Here is a 19,014-nt window from a genome sequence, read left to right as displayed (position 1 = left end):
CAAAAGGGTATCGCTAGATAACTGATTGATATGCATCAAATCTTTTTATGATTGCATTAACTGATAGCTTAATTATCATGGAATGAAAAGTGCCTCAAAAGCACAATAAGACTGGTTTTTGCTGCAAATCAAAGTTGTTTTTGACTTGTGAAAATGCTTGTATTTCATGTAAATGAAATATATATTTGTAATGTGACATACCCATAAAACATTGACTTTTTAAAACGTAATATATTTTAGATATGAAATGGAAACTACTGATATATAATCACTTACATATACTTATGAATATGAATTAATCATTGTTACTTTTGCAGTGAAAAGGTTTTATTTAAAATATAGTTATATATATTGTACACTAAATTGTAGATGTTGTAATTAAAAAAATATAATTATGTATTATTTCAAATTGAAGAATGTACATGTATTCTTCCCCCGAACCCTAGCTATATACATCACCATGTCTGTCCAGGTCTGAATGTACCTGCAGGACACCATGTCCACCCGTATACGTAGTGCACTCTAGACCTGGACAGATCTGTGTCTACCTGTAGTCTAAATCTTATGCACTCCGTGTCTACCTGTAGTCTAAACGTTGTGCACTCCGTGTGCACAAGGGTGTAAACTTCAGTCTACTACCAACTGTATTTATTTTCATTTACTGATACATGTATAACAAGAATTTCTGCTATTGCACGTACAATGTAAACACATGTTCAAAATGATTATATGGCAATGTCTGTCATTTCCATAAAACAAACAGGATTACTTCAACATATCGATCATGACTTGAATAAAGTTTTCGTCATATTGCTAATCGAGAGTGTCATTTTAGAAGTCCAGCGAACTTCGCTTTCGGCCTATTTATAACATTGTAGCTATTATAGCTAAGTCAATACACATTAGAAGTATCATCCCTGCATATCGCTATAAATGGAACAGGCCAGCTAGTAAACAAAACGGAAGTGGCAGACTATGGCTGCCGAGGTACACTTCACTTCACTTACAGTCTGATGCAGTGTGCACTAATCTAACGAGTATATTTACGAATTTAGTGATAGCAAATAGAAGTCATGGCGGATCTAGAAGAACTAAAAAAGAAGTATAAATTTCACGAGGAGACTTTGAGTTACTTCAAGCTACGAGCAGAGGCCGGGTTCGGGTCGTATCCGAATGCACCGTCTATGGAAGCAGCCAGGAATATTAATTTACAGGTAACACAGAAATTCGCCGGAGAGATTACATTTGAGGGGTCAACGAAGGAGTTTACTGTCCCGTCACCCTACGTCCCAGGTACGTGTTTGATCTCTCGAAATTTACCCACATATTACATGTGTTTTCTGGACTGTTCCATTTTCTTCATAGGGGTATACACAAACGTGAAGGGGCGGGGCCGTTTGCAAACAAATGATAAAAACCGTATAGGATCGAAATAAGATGTTTTGAGACTTCGTTGTCATGTAAAAACGTAGAAAATATTACTTATCATGTATAAATAATGATAAAAAAATACCCGTACATTTATAAAACAAGTACATTTGTATATATATCCCAATTATTATACAGACACTGTTACACACTGTATCCAAATGACAAACAGTAACAGACTGTATCCCTGTGACACAGTTACACACTGTATCCCTGTGACACAGTTACACACTGTATCCCTGTGACACAGTTACACACTGTATCCCTGTGACACATTTACACACTGTATCTCTGTGACACAATTACACACTGTATCCCTGTGACAACTGTTACCCACTGTATCCCTGTGACACACAGTTACACACTGTATCCCTGTGACACTCAGTTACACACTGTATCTCTGTGACACAGTTACACACTGTATTCCAGTGACACAGTTACACACTGTATCCCTGTGACACAGTTACACACTGTATCCTTGTGACACAGTTACACACTGTATCCCTGTGACACAGTTACACACTGTACCCATGTGACACTGTTACACACTGTATCCCTGTGACACACAGTTACACACTGTATCCCTGTGACACTGTTACAAACTGTATCCCTGTGACACACAGTTACACACTGTACCCATGTGACACTGTTACACACTGTATCCCTGTGACACACAGTTACACACTGTATCCCTCTGACACAGTTACACATTATATCCCTGTGACACAGTTACACACTGTATCCCTCTGACACAGTTACATACTGTATCCCTGTGACACAGTTACACACTGTATCCCTCTGGCACAGTTTCACACTGTATCCCTGTGACACACAGTTACACACTGTATCCCTCTGACACAGTTACACATTATATCCCTGTGACACAGTTACACACTGTATACCTCTGACACAGTTACATACTGTATCCCTGTGACACAGTTACACACCGTATCCCTTTGGCACAGTTACATACTGTATCCCTGTGACACACAGTTACACACTGTATCCATGTGACACAGTTACACATTATATCCCTGTGACACAGTTACACACTGTATCCCTCTGACACAGTTACACATTATATCCATGTGACACAGTTACAAACTGTATCCCTGTGACACACAGTTACACACTGTATCCCTGTGACACACAGTTACACACTGTACCCCTGTGACACTGTTACACACTGACATAACGCACAATGTTCAGTCACTTTTACGTCACGCCGGAATTTCATTGGAAAAAGCGTTGAACAATAAAATAATATAAGCGCAATACTATTTTTTTTAATTGAAAAACAGAAAGGATATATTTATTCAATTACGGGAGGACTTTTATCAAAATATTTGTAATATTTGTTTTTCTATTGATGTGTTTTTGTTGAGAAAATGACGTTTTTTGGCGCGACAGATGTAACACGCACCTGTATGCGGTTTCAGTTAAAGTGTCACTGTGGTCATACTGAACACCACATGGCGGTAAAATTTGACAAAGAGATTCCCCGAAAACGAACTATCATGATGTCATTTCGTTATAATAAATTGTGACGTCATACTTCAAAATGGTGGACTTTGTTTGTAGACTTGCCGATCGACAGATCCGAAGAGAAAAGATAAAAAAGTGAAAAAACACAAATACACGCAGTACAAAACGGTACTAATACATGAGATAGAGACATGAATTGTTAATATAAAAATACGTTTTTCTTCTATTTTAATAACATGTCAGAAAATATAGACTGCGACGTCGTTCTACTTTTTTATCGAAAAAAACCTTTGTCTTGCAGAAATGACACAAAATGACATTTTAAGATTGACTGTTCTGTCACGCAAGTTCACGACGTTGAAAAATGACTTTATATTAGGAAGTATGTTTTGTATTCAGAATAAAAAAATACGTTTTTGCTCAAATATACGTGTGCGAAATCTCTACTGAAAATTAAAAAAAGTATTCGAAAAATTGCGTTTTTTCTTTGTCTTGCAGGTTTGCCGAATGTCGGAAATGACGTCAATTGCGCTCGTCATGTTATAAGATAATGACGTCTTTTACATTCAATAACGTTACATAAAAGTGACCGAACATTGTGCGCGACGTCACTGTATCCCTGCGACGTCACACACTGTATCCCTGTGACACAGTTACACACTGTATCCCTGTGACACACAGTTACACACTGTATCCCTGTGACACACAGTTACACACTGTATCCCTGTGACACACAGTTACACACTGTATCCCTGTGACACACAGTTACACACTGTATCCCTGTGACACAGTTACACACTGTATCCCTGTGACACACAGTTACACACTGTATCCCTGTGACACAGTTACACACTGTATCCCTGTGACACAGTTACACACTGTATCCCTGTGACACAGTTACACACTGTATCCCTGTGACACACAGTTACACACTGTATCACACAGTTACACACTGTATCCCTGTGACACAGTTACACACTGTATCCCTGTGACACAGTTACACACTGTATCCCTGTGACACAGTTACACACTGTATCCCTGTGACACAGTTACACACTGTATCCCTGTGACACAGTTACACACTGTATCCCTGTGACACAGTTACACACTGTATCCCTGTGACACACAGTTACACACTGTATCCCTGTGACACACAGTTACACACTGTATCCCTGTGACACAGTTACACACTGTATCCCTGTGACACAGTTACACACTGTATCCCTGTGACACAGTTACACACTGTATCCCTGTGACACAGTTACACACTGTATCCCTGTGACACACAGTTACACACTGTATCCCTGTGACACAGTTACACACTGTATCCCTGTGACACAGTTACACACACTGTATCCCTGTGACACACAGTTACACACTGTATCCCTGTGACACAGTTACACACTGTATCCCTGTGACACAGTTACACACTGTATCCCTGTGACACACAGTTACACACTGTATCCCTGTGACACACAGTTACACACTGTATCCCTGTGACACAGTTACACACTGTATCCCTGTGACACAGTTACACACTGTATCCCTGTGACACAGTTACACACTGTATCCCTGTGACACACAGTTACACACTGTATCCCTGTGACACAGTTACACACTGTATCCCTGTGACACAGTTACACACTGTATCCCTGTGACACAGTTACACACTGTATCCCTGTGACACACAGTTACACACTGTATCCCTGTGACACAGTTACACACTGTATCCCTGTGACACAGTTACACACTGTATCCCTGTGACACAGTTACACACTGTATCCCTGTGACACACAGTTACACACTGTATCCCTGTGACACAGTTACACATTGTATCCCTGTGACACAGTTACACACTGTATCCCTGTGACACAGTTACACACTGTATCCCTGTGACACAGTTACACATGTATATCCCTGTGACACAGTTACACATTATATCCCTGTGACACAGTTACACACTGTATCCCTGTGACACAGTTACACACTGTATCCCTGTGACACAGTTACACACTGTATCCCTGTGACACAGTTACACACTGTATCCCTGTGACACACAGTTACACACTGTATCCCTGTGACACACAGTTTTACACTGTATCCCTGTGACACAGTTACACACAATGTACCCCTGTGACACAGTTACACACTGTATCCCTGTGACACAGTTACACACTGTATCCCTGTGACACAGTTACACACTGTATCCCTGTGACACACAGTTACACACTGTATCCCTGTGACACAGTTACACACTGTATCCCTGTGACACACAGTTACACACTGTATCCCTGTGACACACAGTTACACACTGTATCCCTGTGACACAGTTACACACTGTATCCCTGTGACACACTATTACACACTGTATCCCTGTGACACACAGTTACACACTTATCCCTGTGACACAGTTACACACTGTATCCCTGTGACACAGTTACACACTGTATCCCTGTCCGTGACACAGTTACACAATGTATCCCTGTGACACAGTTACACAATGTATCCCTGTGACACAGTTACACACTGTATCCCTGTGACACAGTTACACACTGTATCCCTGTGACACACTATTACACACTGTATCCCTGTGACACACTATTACAGACTGTATCCCTGTGACACAGTTACACACTGTATCCCTGTGACACACAGTTACACACTGTATCCCTGTGACACAGTTACACATTGTATCCCTGTGACACAGTTACACACTGTATCCCTGTGACACAGTTACACACTGTATCCCTGTGACACAGTTACACACTGTATCCCTGTGACACAGTTACACACTGTATCCCTGTGACACAGTTACACACTGTATCCCTGTGACACAGTTACACATTATATCCCTGTGACACAGTTACACACTGTATCCCTCTGACACACAGTTACACATTGTATCCCTGTGACACACAGTTACACACTGTATCCCTGTGACACAGTTACACACTGTATCCCTCTGACACACAGTTACACATTGTATCCCTGTGACAGTATCTTAAACTGTAACAGGGTGTTTTATTGGACTTTTCTAGAAAAGTGCTTTTCCTTTGGGACCCATTTGATTTTTTAGAGCCCTTCATATTTCTCATTACTGTGATTCATAACAAATTGTGAAAATTAGTGCTCTCAACAAGCCTTAAAATTCCGACATAAATTCCTGATGTATAGATAACATTTGTTACAGATGGTATCCCTGTCACAGTGTATCAGTCCAACAATTGCAGTCTCGTTGTGGCGCCATCAATCTTTGTGTTTTTCCACGGAGGAGGTAATGTGGTCGGCTCGAGACAGACGTGTGATGTCATCTGTAAACTGTTTTCAAGGTATTTCAGACATTTTCAGTATTATAATAAAGTTTTATTTACTGTAACGATGTAGAAAAACAACATGATTCAGAACTAAATCAGATGAAAAGATTTTATCTTAGAAATTCCATTCTATATATGGGCAAATTTTAGGATATGCTGATCAGTTGACCAGTTTACAGCTTGACCGCTTTTATATTTTAGAAATATTCATGTTAATATGATAATCAATTAGAATAATTCATTGAATAGCCAGAGGTATGATTATGAATAAACCTATAGCCTATATTATATAAAGCTTACAAATACTTGACTTCTCCTACAGAGCTGAGACTTGTATTTAATTCCCTGTAAAATACAGTAGATTTATGAACTGTGTTAACACTAATTGCTGGTACGCTGAGAAGATTTAAGTATTTTGTTGATACACAGTGGCATTGGCAGCTAATTCATTTGCAAGTGTTTTTGCACCAGTAAGTTTGTTAAAGTGACTGTGTGTGCTAGTAGTATGTGTGTATTGAAGTGCATATATATGTAGTAGTGCACTAAGTACAGGTGTGTTGAATTGTGTGTTGAAGTATGTGTTTCAGTATGTGACATTGCATGTGTGGGAGAGTGTGTGTGACAATATGTGTGTTCATGGCTCAATGTGTGTCGCTGTGCATGTGTGACTAATGAACCTGTGTGGCAGTGTATGTGTGGCTCATGAATGTGTGTGACAGTGCATGTGTGACTAATGAATGTGTGTGGCAGTGAATGAGTGAGACAGAGCATGTGTGACTAATGAATGTGTGTGGCAGAGCATATGTGACAAATGAATGTGTGTGGCAGAGTATATGTGGATTATGACTGTGTATAATAGAGTATGTGTGACTAATGAATGTGTGAAGCAGATCATGTGTGATTAATGAATGTGTGTGGCAGAGTATGTGTGACTTATGAATGTATGTGACAGAGCATGTGTGAATAATGAATGTGTGTGACAGTGCATATTGTGACTAATGAATTTGTGTGTCAGAGCATGTGTGGCTACTGAATGTGTGTGGCATATCATGTGTGACTAATGAATGTGTGTGTCAGAGTATGTGTGACTACTGAATGTGTGTGACAGTGCATATTGTGACTAATGAATTTGTGTGTCAGAACATGTGTGCCTACTGAATGTGTGTGGCAGATCAAGTGTGACTAATGAATATGTGTGGCAGAGTATGTGTGACTAATGAATGTGTGTAGCAGATCATGTGTGACTAATGAATGTGTGTAGCAGAGCATGTATGACCAAGAATATGTGTGGCAGTGCATGTGTGTCTAATGAATGTGTGTGACAGAATATGTGTGACTTATGAACGTGTGTGTGTCAGAGCATGTGTGACTAATGAATGTTTGTGTCGGAGCATGTGTGACTTATGAATTTGTGTGGCAGAGCATGTTTGACTAATGAATGTGTGTAATAGAGTATGTGTGACTTACGAATGTGTGTGTCAGAGTATGTGTGACTACTGAATGTGTGTGTCAGAGCATGTGTGACTAATGAATGTGTTTGTCAGAGCATGTGTGACCAATGAATGTGTGTAGCAGAACATGTGTGACTTATGTGACCAATGAATGTGTGTAGCAGAACATGTGTGACTTATAAATGTGTGTGGCAGAGCGTGTGTGACTAATGAATGTGTGTGGCAGTGCGTGTATGGCAGAGTGTGTATAACTGAATGTGTGTGATACTATTTGAGTGACAGTGTATGTGTGTTTGGGTGAGGATTGGTTTATTGTGAGTTTCATTAAGCTAATTTCTTTCTTTATACTTAAGCTATTTTTACAAAATTTAATCTGCTGCACCTAGTGAAGACCTGAAGCGTGGGAACATTTTTGTAAGGGGGGCTATGAGTAGGCCTTAATTAGGGAGAACTTACAATCATACCGTAATACTTTAAAAAATTCTCCTGCTGTCTGCTGCAGAAATGAGTGGATCATTTAAGTGATTTGCACATTAAATTTTGCTGTTCCGAATTTGATCTTTATTTAGGTATAAATTGAATTGATCAAAGTATGTACTTATTTAGGGCCGCTGTGAACTCTGGGATGCATGTTGGGCAGTTGCCAAGTACCCAGTACTGACCACTGTTTGATGGTTTTTCTCGGGGTACTCCGGCTTTCTTTCACCAACAAACCTGGCTGTTAATAGGACATTAAACTGATAAAACCTGAACCTTAATGTACTTATTGACCTTTCAATACATTGAAGTATATTTTTTGTTTACAGAGAGGCTCCATGTGTTGTTGTCAATGTGGAGTACCGACTTGGACCAGAACACCGATTTCCTGCGAGCAACCAGGACGCAAACAGTGTGGTTCGCTGGGTCTCCATGAATAAATCACTTCTAGGTAATCATATAAAAAAATCTCTTTTTATCATAACAAAATCAAACTCTATTCAAGTTTTAACCATGTGAGTTTGATTTGGAAAATGTGTATCTTAGACTAGTATAGGTATACAGTTGTTTGAATGGCTGCCTAAAGCTTACTGTATGTGTACACTCATATGATTATGTATGTTGTAATTACTTTATTCTACCTTCTTGTAACTGGTTAAATTTTTAGGGGTCAAAAATTTTGCAATTTATACTCAAATCGAAAAAATTTTTAGTGAATAATTTTACAATATGGCTATAAGTGCTTGCATAGGATTTCACTTTAACTGGAAGAAATTTTCGCTACCACTCTTTTTCCTTCTTTGCATTTTACAGAGTTAGCTCCCTTAGGGGTAGGTATCAGTTCTTACGTCACTATTTTGTGATCGCACTTTACGCCGTTTTCTCCAAAAAGTATGAAGTTAGGCTCTCAAACACATGACGTCACAATCAACATCTACCCACAAGAGCAGATAACTCTGTAATATGCAAATACAGAATATTGTATACCATGACATCATGAAAATTTCATCCCAGCGAAAATTTTAATTTATAATTAAAGAAATTAAGGTCATGGTCAAGGGCTATTATCAAAATTATTATCAAAAGAAAGATAATTCTCTTTTGCATTTCTGTATATTTTTGCTGTTATTGTTGTTTTAACTGATTGATAAGAAGTACGAATATTAGTAATTGTTGTTAGGAAACATTTTAACTTCGTCATGCCAGATATGAAATATTTGCTCAAAAATTGTAATTTGAGCTTAAAATCTTATTTTTTTCATTTCCTGAGTACAAATCACTACATATATTGGATTATTTGGTATTGTGATAGCTCATTTGTCTACTTCGGTTGAAAAATGTCAATGTTATGACTATTTTTCAATTTTAGTGAAATTCGAGATGGCGGCCATCTTGATGACGTCATAACCGGAAGTTCATCCCAACTTATGCAATGTTAACATTTTGATTTGTGATCAGTGGGTCATAAGGGTTCAGAAAAATATTGGTTCGGAGGTTTGGGGGGTGGTGCATGTGGGACCCTCCAGGCCCATGGCCCATAGGGTACTTGTGTGTATACGGTGTATGCATGAAGCCATTTTGTAAACATGTATGTATACAATGTATGCATGCAGCCATTTTGTAAAAATTGAAAAAGTCAATAGGTGGCCAGCATGGAGGCTAAATTTTGGTAATGATTACCGTATTTGCCGTAATTAGCACCCAGGGTGCTTAAAAATTGTAACTAGGAGTGGGGGGGGGGGGGCTTATTCGTGAGCCAAAATGTGAGCCATATCTGCACTCTTTCTCAAGTTTCTGTACTCCTGACACATGGTAAACATGGTTAAATCCATGGGATGGGGGTGTTTATACATCTTCAATTCCTTCTCCAGAACAGGGGAGGGGGGCTTATAGGGGGAGGGGCACTAATTACGGCGAATACGGTAAGTGCCATATGTTGTGCATTTCTTGTGTCACAGGTGCCAACAACAATAGCAACATAGGTGTGGGTGGGGACAGCGCTGGGGGACAACTGGCAGCCACCGTCGCGCACCAGCTACCTTCAGTTATTCAGTATCAGGTAGGTCAAGCTCTCATCAATATTTCTGTTCTGTAGGCGGTGTTAATGACAGTACCATAGGGGTCGGAGGTCATAGTGCAGGGGGGAGGTTGGCAGCAGTCGTGTCACAACAACTCTGGGACTTCATCGATTACCAGGTACAGATGATAAAATGTATCTTTCAATCAGCTGACACGTTGGTTTGCTCTCTCCTCCACTCGCCATCAAACGAAGTATGACTGTTTGAATCACGGTTTCACCTTTAAAGGGACGGTTTCACCTTTAAAGGGACAATTTAGTCTAAAAGTACATTACATTTGTTCATATATCTGAACCAAACCAATTCTAAGGGAAGTTAGTTAGTTGGTTTTACTGTGATATGCCAGAAAAGCCCACTGTGGGGAAATGTGTGTGAAATGTTCAAACTCGTTCAATGTACACCATTACACATTGTGGTCGGACATCTTGTAGCCAGAACCTGGCCTTTGGCAGGGGAGTAAGGCAACTTTTGTTCAGAACTATTCACATCATCAACTGCTCAGTGATTATATATGTATTGCATTTTTTTAACATCCATGACATTGGCTTGGGAGTAGGTACAGCGTACATATTGCACCTGCTTAATCGTATTGCTAAATGATTTGGAATTTCAAAGATATTAATTAAGATACCTAGCGATGTTGCGGAATTTGTCAATATTGATATAATAGATCTACATTGTACAATCACTGTTTTGCCAGACAGGTGTTGCAAAACTTTGAATGTAATAAGAAAATTCAGTAGGCATCTAAATATAGTTATATGATGCGTGAGTCCGGTTCCTAAGTAATTTTTGTGAATTTTAATTTTCAGGTTCTCATTTACCCCAATGTAGACTACAGAAAGCTGTACTCATCTCAGAAAGAATTTGAAGACTTCCCAGGCCTTTCAAAGGAGATGACACAATGGTTAGTAGGTCAAGGTCAAAGTTCAATAAGACAAGACCTAATGTATGGAAAGGTTAAGGTTAAAAGTATGAGGTTAATACACAAAATCACATCTTTGGCATGTTCAGTAAAACTTGCTTTAAACAAAATTTGTTATATACATATTACAAATAGCCTATAGAAAACTAACAAGGAGTGAAAGAAAATGGGTGATTGGGTGGTGTAGTGGTTAAGCCACTCGCCTTTCACCTAGCCGGCCGTTGATTCAATACTCCGCACAGATGTGAAAAGGTTAGGGGTCACCTACTCGATCACCTGGTTTTTCTCTGGGTACTCCGGTTTCCTCCCACACTAAGACCTCTCGCACGCTTTCACCCAGGCTATCGAAAGTGATTTCCATAGATTGTATAACTTGTTTCCCAATCGATTTAAAATAAATAAAGTTTATATAATTTTGTGAAAAATACTGCTTTACAACTATTAATTCTTCATATTAGAAATGTCTGGATATAAGGTTTTGTCATTTAATTTTGTGTTTTTAGGTTTTGTAACAACTATATAAAGGATTGTGACAAGGAGACAGCTTTGGCCTCACCTATCCTTAATGAGAAGTTTAACCAGCTGCCCCCCGCTCTTTTTATCCTCGCAGAATTTGACGTTCTTAAAGATGCATGCTATGGTAAGCTGGATAAAGAGCAACCAAGTTTGTTGAAATGAATGACCTTGACCTTCATTCAAGGTCAAGAGGGAGCCAATGAACTAATACCTTTAAACAACTTTTGAAGAAAAAAGGCAATTTTAAAAGTGGAATGTGTTTCAGAGTTTTTTAGCTCACCTGTCCCGAAAGGCCGGTTAGCTTATGTCATGGCGTGGCGTCCGTCACCGTCCGTCCGTCCGTCCATCTGTCTGTCAACATTTCCTTTAAATCGCTACTAGTCATAGAGTTCTGCATGGAATGTAACCAGAAACATCCTTGGGAGAAGGGGACCAGAGTTTGTATAAATTTTGGCTCTGTACCCCTGGGGGCAGGAGGGGTGTGGCCCTATAGGGGAAATAGAGGTAAATCCTTTAAATCGCTTCTAGTCATAGATTTCTGCATGGAATGTAAACAAATTTAGCCAGAAACATCCTTGGGTGAAGGGGAACACATAGTTTGCATAAATTTTGGCTCTGACCCCCCTGGTGCAGGAAGACTAAGGCCCAACAGGGAAATTAGAGGTAAATCGTTAAATTCCTTCAAAAAAGAAACAATGATCCTGTATTCAGTACATTACTTGATATTACAATAACCAGGTGAGCGATACAGGCCCTCTGGGCATCTTGTATAAATGAATGACCTTGACCTTCATTCAAGATCATTGATATCAAATATATTTAATTCCTTAAGCAAGGTCTTTTTCGACATGTCAACAAAAAAGGCCTATATTTCAAACCTCATATTGGCCTTTGATAAAATGCTGATAGCTATAAATTCAATGTTATATTTTTGCTTGGTGTTTGTGGTTAGAAAAATATGCCGAAATCAATTAGTCTCAAACTTGTAATGACAAAAACTTGAGACCAAACAAGAGGGGATATTCTGTCTGAATATTTCAGAACACTAGGTGAATGTTAGGGTTCATGGGCCCCTTGTACTTGTATTTCGTAATACATACAGACATTTATTCTGTCTTTCTACATTACAGAGTTACCTCCCTTGCGAGTAGGTATCCATTGTAACGTCATTATTTTATGAGCGCAACTTGCCTCGTATTCTTTGAAAAGTATAATGTTAACCTTTGAAATACATATTAAATGTCACAATAAATACCTACCCTCCATAGTCTTTAAAGGAAGTCTTTGCATGCCTGTAATTGGTCAGATTTTTACTTCTGAACTGCCTGGAGTAACTTCATTTTACGTAATACACAGACGTGAGTGAAAGTGACACCACAAGCCAAGGTGGAAATAGCACAAGGCTGCTAATTAGGGCCACTTGGGTGTTGGTCAGGGGTCAGGGAGTGGTTACTCTCGTGCTAAAATTAACCTAGCATGTACACAAATGTGGTGACGAAAATAAAACGAAGGGGTTTATAGAATACGGGAATTTAGACTCTCCTGCCGGGAGACAGTAAAAGGCTTTAAAATACGGGAGGTTTTGTCTCGCGCCGGGAGGTATGGCATGTTTGAGGATGACTTGGAGTATGATAATACAAAATGTATTTGTTTTCCATTACCTGCAATGTGTGTAGATATAGGTTGGCATTTTCGTAACAACTTGCGAGTTAGTGATATGTGAATTTATTGTATCTGTTGTAGCTTACCATGAGAAGTTACAACAAGCAGGGATCAGGTCACAGGTGTTTTGTGTTAAAGGGGTAACACACGGATTTTTCCATCTTCCAGGTAAGACAAACAAATAGATGTAGGGGCAATAACTCTATATTGTTTCTAGAGAACAAATTATTTACCGCGGTACACAGCAAGAAAACCTACACCCTGCAGCAAACAGTCACAATTTGGTGAAATTTGAGGATAGTCATTTCGATTTGACGCTTTCAGTTTTCATCTTTCATGTTTGCTAGGGTCAGTAGTTGGGCTTTTCGAATTTTAGGACTAATATGTTGATTTCAAATTACCAGAATGACATTGATTAAGTACTAGCTTCTTCTACAGTCGATTAGTCCCATCGTATAGTAATTGTGATGTCATATTTTGCCGTGATTTTGTGACATCATTATCTCATTATGACTATTATGGTACTAGGGCTAAGTGGTTTTCAAAACTCGCGCATTGGAAAACAATGGCAAACAGCTGATACTTGATTTAGTTATCTTCAATGTTGACATATGATGATTTTATTCCAATTTCTTAAAATTTAAATATTATCAAAGGATTTTTTCTTATTATTCTCGGCCAGTTCTGTATCGGTCTCTAGTGAATATGTTCATGTATAATCTTTTATGTTTTAATCTCTATATTAAGAATTTAACTTTCAAAGAGGACATCGTTAAAAAGCTATGATATTTAAATAATTATGTATATTAGGCGTATATTAGGTCTGAAGACTGCATAAGAAGAAAAATGAAATATTTCCAAAGAAGAAAGAAATGAGGAGAGAAAAGGAAAAAAGTCAAACTTTTATAGACTCATTTACCCCTGAAATATCATAATGGACTGGTCTTGTCTTTGATTTAGAAGGATCTAAATGTGTCTTCAGGGGTTAATGAGCTAAAAACCATTAAAGGTCCATTGGGGGTATCACGATCTATCAACAATTGTATAAAACTTTCCAGATAAATCTGTAATGGAATCTTATTTGACCTCGCACGTAATTATGTTACAGGTATTTTAATGACTTTATTATTTTTTGAAGGTCACTTCAAGGAGACTTGCCAGAGAGCCCACGAAAAGGTCTGGAAGTTCATCAAAGCAAATTCGTGATCTTGAGATGCAGCGTTGCCTTGGTAACCAAGCTTCTGTGCCATAGAATATAAAAATCGTGTTCATGATTCTTTAACTAGCTTTCTTTAACAATGTTTGTATAGAAATATGTTTACTGTGTATCACTAGTCATGTAAGTGAACCAATAATTGCAAATTAATACTGTATGTATTTGTCTCATATTCTGAAGTCCCATTGAGCTTATGATATTAAAGATACTCCAACGCCGACAGAGCTTAAACGATACTCTTTATTTGAACAATAATTTGTCTTTAATCATGTATATATATGTGTGTCAAATTAACACAAAAAAATAATATAAAATAATTTATTTTGCTTTTGGGCATGGCCAATCAGTACTTTATTCCATATAGGACAAAGTCCCACAGAATTTTTTCGGGTCACAATTAATTATTTTTAATATTTTCATTTTTGAAGTAAAATAAAAAGCTCAAATTTTTCGATGGTGGTAATGGTGTAAAGAAAGTAACTTTTGTAACTGAAGAAAAATATTCATTCGTCTGCTCCTGTTTTTTATTGAGAAAAAGTGCTATTTGTCAGCTGTGGAACATCTTTAATATAACTCAAGACCACATGATATATATTCTACAATGATCTGTAAACACATAGATTATTTTCCTAGCAAACAAACTTTGTTTAATTTACATATTTTTACTGGTTATAATCTTTTCTATATCCAAGAATGTATATGTGATTATATTTAAATTGTAAAAATATTTTGCACAAATAATGTTCTTTATTTTTATGATTTTTGATCTTACGACCAATATAATTGATTCTAGAACTACATGATTTGTACCATACGGATACAAAATCTCTAGGACTTTTGTTTTGTGAAATTGATTCTTCTGAAATTTACAAGAGCAAAATACCAAATAGTATACATATTTACAAAAATGAAATGCCATTTTCTGTTTGCTCAGTAGTCTAATTTGTGGTGTCCCAGGTTTACGACGTGCAAAAAAAAAAAGAAAGTTTTTTAGTTTTTAGGAATTTTTTTTGTGCATCGTAAACCTGTGGTGGCGCCTGTTTGAATTCAGCTCAATCTCTAGAAATATTTCTTTAGGTAATCCTGATCAAGAGTTATTTTTCAGTTTAGTCTGACAACCAAGAAGGCCACCATACATTTTGCTGTAGTTAAGAGGTTAAACTCATACTTTAATGTTTTAAAACTGGGCTGTTGTGGTAGCCATGATTCATTAAAACATTTTACAACCAATGTTTGATTTAAAAAAACAAAACAAAAAAACCGAATTTCCAACTTGTCACAAAAGAAAAATGAAATTTATCTCAACTTGGCTAAAATGACTTTAAGAATGTTATTTGTTTTTGTAACTACTCAGACTTATATCCAGTACCACCAAGTTGACATAGGTGAATGTGTGTTCTGCAGTAGTACAATGAATTCAAATGACAGGCCAGTGTCTCATTAAGGCTATATATTTTGTCATTAATATTTCTATCTATACTCATCATTGTCTGCCAAATTATAATATATTTTCTTTACTGAATGATTTAGACCCCATGGTGTTTACAAAAGATGTCTTCCAAACTATAACAATGTTAGCACTGATATACAACTGTCACCGAATCAGATTTAAAAAAAAAAGGATGTTGGGATTCTACTTTGAATTTTAAAATACAATAGAATGGTAAAGAAGGGAAAATAGAAAAGAATGTAAAAAATGGTAATTGTTTTCCTTACAAATATGTCATTTGTTTACTTGTGAAAAGGTTTGTTACTTTTAAAGATTTTATTTGAATTTCCCATCCTCATCTAGATAATAGTTTTTTCATCATGAGAATAAGGGTCGGTAATAATTGCATTACCAGTTATAAAAATGAGGGGGGTAAGATTATCTTGTTGTTTTTTTTCGTCGTCAAAATAAGGGTTGAAAGGAGTTGCTTTAGTTTTACACAGCATACACTGCATTTTTCCATTGCATTTTACCATCGTAACAATTAGGGTCTGAAATAATTGTGTATTACACCATCAGAATAAGGAGTCAAAATAATTGCTTATTTTACCATAAAAATAAAGGGTCGAACCTGTTACTTATTCTACCATCAGAATAAGGATTCAAAATAATTGCTTATTTTACCATAAAAATAAAGGGTCGAACCTGTTACTTATTCTACCATCAGAATAAGGATTCAAAATTATGCTTATTCAATCATCAAAATAAGGGTCAAAATGATTGCTTATTCTACCATAAAATACAGGGTCGAAACAGTTAACTTATTCTACTATGCGAATAAGGGAGTCAAAATTATGCTTATTCTTTCATCAAAATAATTGCTTATTCTACCATCACAATAAGTATCTAAAATATTTGCCTGCTCCACAATTATCAAAAAAGATTGCAATCCTATACTGCCTTTCCATTCTCATGATTAAGGGTTGTTTACTGACAGTAACTCATATAGTTTTAATTCAGCTTCAGCGATACAATATACTATTTATTGATGTGTGTTCTTAGGCCCACAATATCTTGGATAGCTGAAGTTTATACATATTTTATCTCATTTACAGAAATCCTATTTTAAGGTCATTTGTTGTAAATGTCTAAATCTTCCACTCAAATTTATTGAATGAGTATACTCAAAGCATGTAGATATTTAAATATAAGCCTTAATTCAAATTAGTTGTTGTTGTGCTTTTTGCAATGTTCCATATTGGTTTTTGACCTCTGGCAACTCTGGATAAAGAGAAACCAATTTGGCTTAAGACTTAGTGTTTCTGGCCATGGAAGGGTGGGGAGGGGATCTGAATGCAATATTCATGTAAATTTACACCATAACAAAATATTTCTTGTCTTATCTCTCCTTGGTTTACAGTAATTGAGATACCCAACCTACTTCTATGTACATAATAGAGGGCTAAGTGAAACAGGCCCTATGCACCTGTTGTCTGAAGATTTGAAAGGGTGTAACCCCACATCTACAGTAGCAAATTCGAAAATCGAAAATATGTCAATATGTCATGATTTAAAAAAAAAAAAAAAAAAAAAAAACCTCCAAACTTAAAGATCTGTAGTGGATAAGAAAATATTAAGATATCATATGTAAGAACCTAGAGACTAGATGCTATTTTATGTGCTCAAAATTCTGTAACGTTGCAGACTTCCGATTCTACAGTAGCGAAATGGCCACATGCAGAATGTCTAGCCTTTAATGATCGTAGTGTATTGTTAACATATTCCGTACCATTCTGATTGTACATTGTTGATCGGTATGTTGTAACACCATGTAATTATAATATACTGCTGCTTTTCTCTGTTAGCTCTACAGTGTTATATATCAGCTTTTCAATCTCTTTTTAATCTTTTTCCTATGATATTTTAATTTTTATAGATGTGTAATATCGATTTGTAGCAGATAAATCTATTTTAATTCTAATAAACATCTATATTTAGATTTAATATCTATATTTAGATTTGTAAGCCAATATCAATTATTTCATGCATAGAGCTTCCATAATCTAGACATAAAATACCTGCTTGTTGCAATCTGAGCCCAGTTTCATGAACATTCCTTAAATTTAAGGAATCCCTTAACTTAAAATTCTCCATAGGTAAGCATTTTAGAGTTTAAGGAAGGCTCTTTAACTAAAGAGGTTTTCTTAACTCAAGTAATACTTTCCTATAGAGAATTTAAAGTTAGGAATGCTCGTGACACTGGGCCCAGGAACAACTGACAGGTGTACAATTGGGTTTTGTTAATGTAAAACATCATTTTGTTTTGTCATATTAGTACTTAAAACATTCAAATAATTTTCAGTTTATACATTTTTTTAGATATATACATTGTATTATTTTTGATTTTTGCAATTATACATCTGTGCAATTTTTGGCAATTGAATCGTTAATTGTTTTACTTGTAATATTCTAGTGCTATAATAAAATCTATTGTAAAGTAAAAAAAAACCAAAAACATCTTTGTTTATTTTCTTGAAAATAATTCATAATTGAATTTTCAAAATTGAATTTTCCAGCATACTTTGAACCAACTGTCTTTTGTGTGCAATTTATTTTCGCGAATGCGATCTTGGTAAGTTTTCAAAAGAGTATCTCCCAAACTGATGTGTTTCACAATTTTTGCATAATTAAATTCAAATGTATTTCCATTTAATTTTAAATTCGAGAATATCAAAATTTAGTAGCCGCGAAAGAAAGTTGGTTCACAGAATAATGTTTTGTTTATTTCATAAAAAAAGAATTGAAGGTGACAAGGATGTATGAATAGAATAGTTATAGAAAACAAACATGAAAGGAAGGAAGGAAAGGTGGCAGAACAAAAAGATAATGACCTTGGCCTTCATTTAAGGTCACAGGGGTCAAATATGCTTAAATCTGTAAATGACTTCTTCTGAAGAACTAAAAGGCCCAGGATACTTATATAGGGCCTGCAGCATGCTGGGATGAAGGGCTACCAAGTTTGATCAAATAAAT

At 36.8% G+C, this 19,014-nt stretch overlaps 1 protein-coding gene across 2 annotated transcripts; it reads left to right on the top strand.

Annotated features, from left to right (window-relative positions):
- The first annotated feature begins 932 nt into the window (after nucleotides 1–932).
- On the top strand, nucleotides 933–18,496 carry LOC138317360 (carboxylic ester hydrolase LipN-like). Of its 2 annotated transcripts, none has more exons than XM_069258972.1 (8): nucleotides 933–1,293; nucleotides 6,104–6,242; nucleotides 8,485–8,606; nucleotides 10,251–10,351; nucleotides 11,046–11,140; nucleotides 11,662–11,798; nucleotides 13,418–13,504; nucleotides 14,475–18,496. In XM_069258972.1, the coding sequence occupies exons 1-8, from the start codon at nucleotides 1,074–1,076 to the stop codon at nucleotides 14,540–14,542; spliced, it is 969 nt and encodes a 322-aa protein (XP_069115073.1). In that variant the 5' UTR covers nucleotides 933–1,073; the 3' UTR covers nucleotides 14,543–18,496. The 2 variants fall into 2 exon arrangements, with proteins under 2 accessions (XP_069115073.1, XP_069115072.1); XM_069258971.1 differs by lacking the exon at nucleotides 10,251–10,351 and adding an exon at nucleotides 10,114–10,214 and having other exon boundaries at nucleotides 934–1,293.
- The last annotated feature ends 518 nt before the right edge of the window (nucleotides 18,497–19,014 follow it).

This window comes from Argopecten irradians, chromosome 3 (genome assembly GCF_041381155.1).
Source record: "Argopecten irradians isolate NY chromosome 3, Ai_NY, whole genome shotgun sequence".
Lineage (NCBI taxonomy): Eukaryota > Metazoa > Mollusca > Bivalvia > Pectinida > Pectinidae > Argopecten > Argopecten irradians.
This window is presented reverse-complemented; position numbering and strand designations above follow the sequence as displayed.

What these genes read in the sequence shown, in the direction of transcription:
- LOC138317360 (XM_069258972.1), top strand. Translation starts at nt 1,074, where the DNA reads ATGGCGGATCTAGAAGAACTAAAAAAGAAGTATAAATTTCACGAGGAG. An exon ending in GGGACTTCATCGATTACCAG is followed by an intron (nt 10,352 to 11,045) that starts GTACAGATGATA and finishes TTTAATTTTCAG; the next exon opens with GTTCTCATTTACCCCAATGT. An exon ending in TCAAAGGAGATGACACAATG is followed by an intron (nt 11,141 to 11,661) that starts GTTAGTAGGTCA and finishes TTGTGTTTTTAG; the next exon opens with GTTTTGTAACAACTATATAA.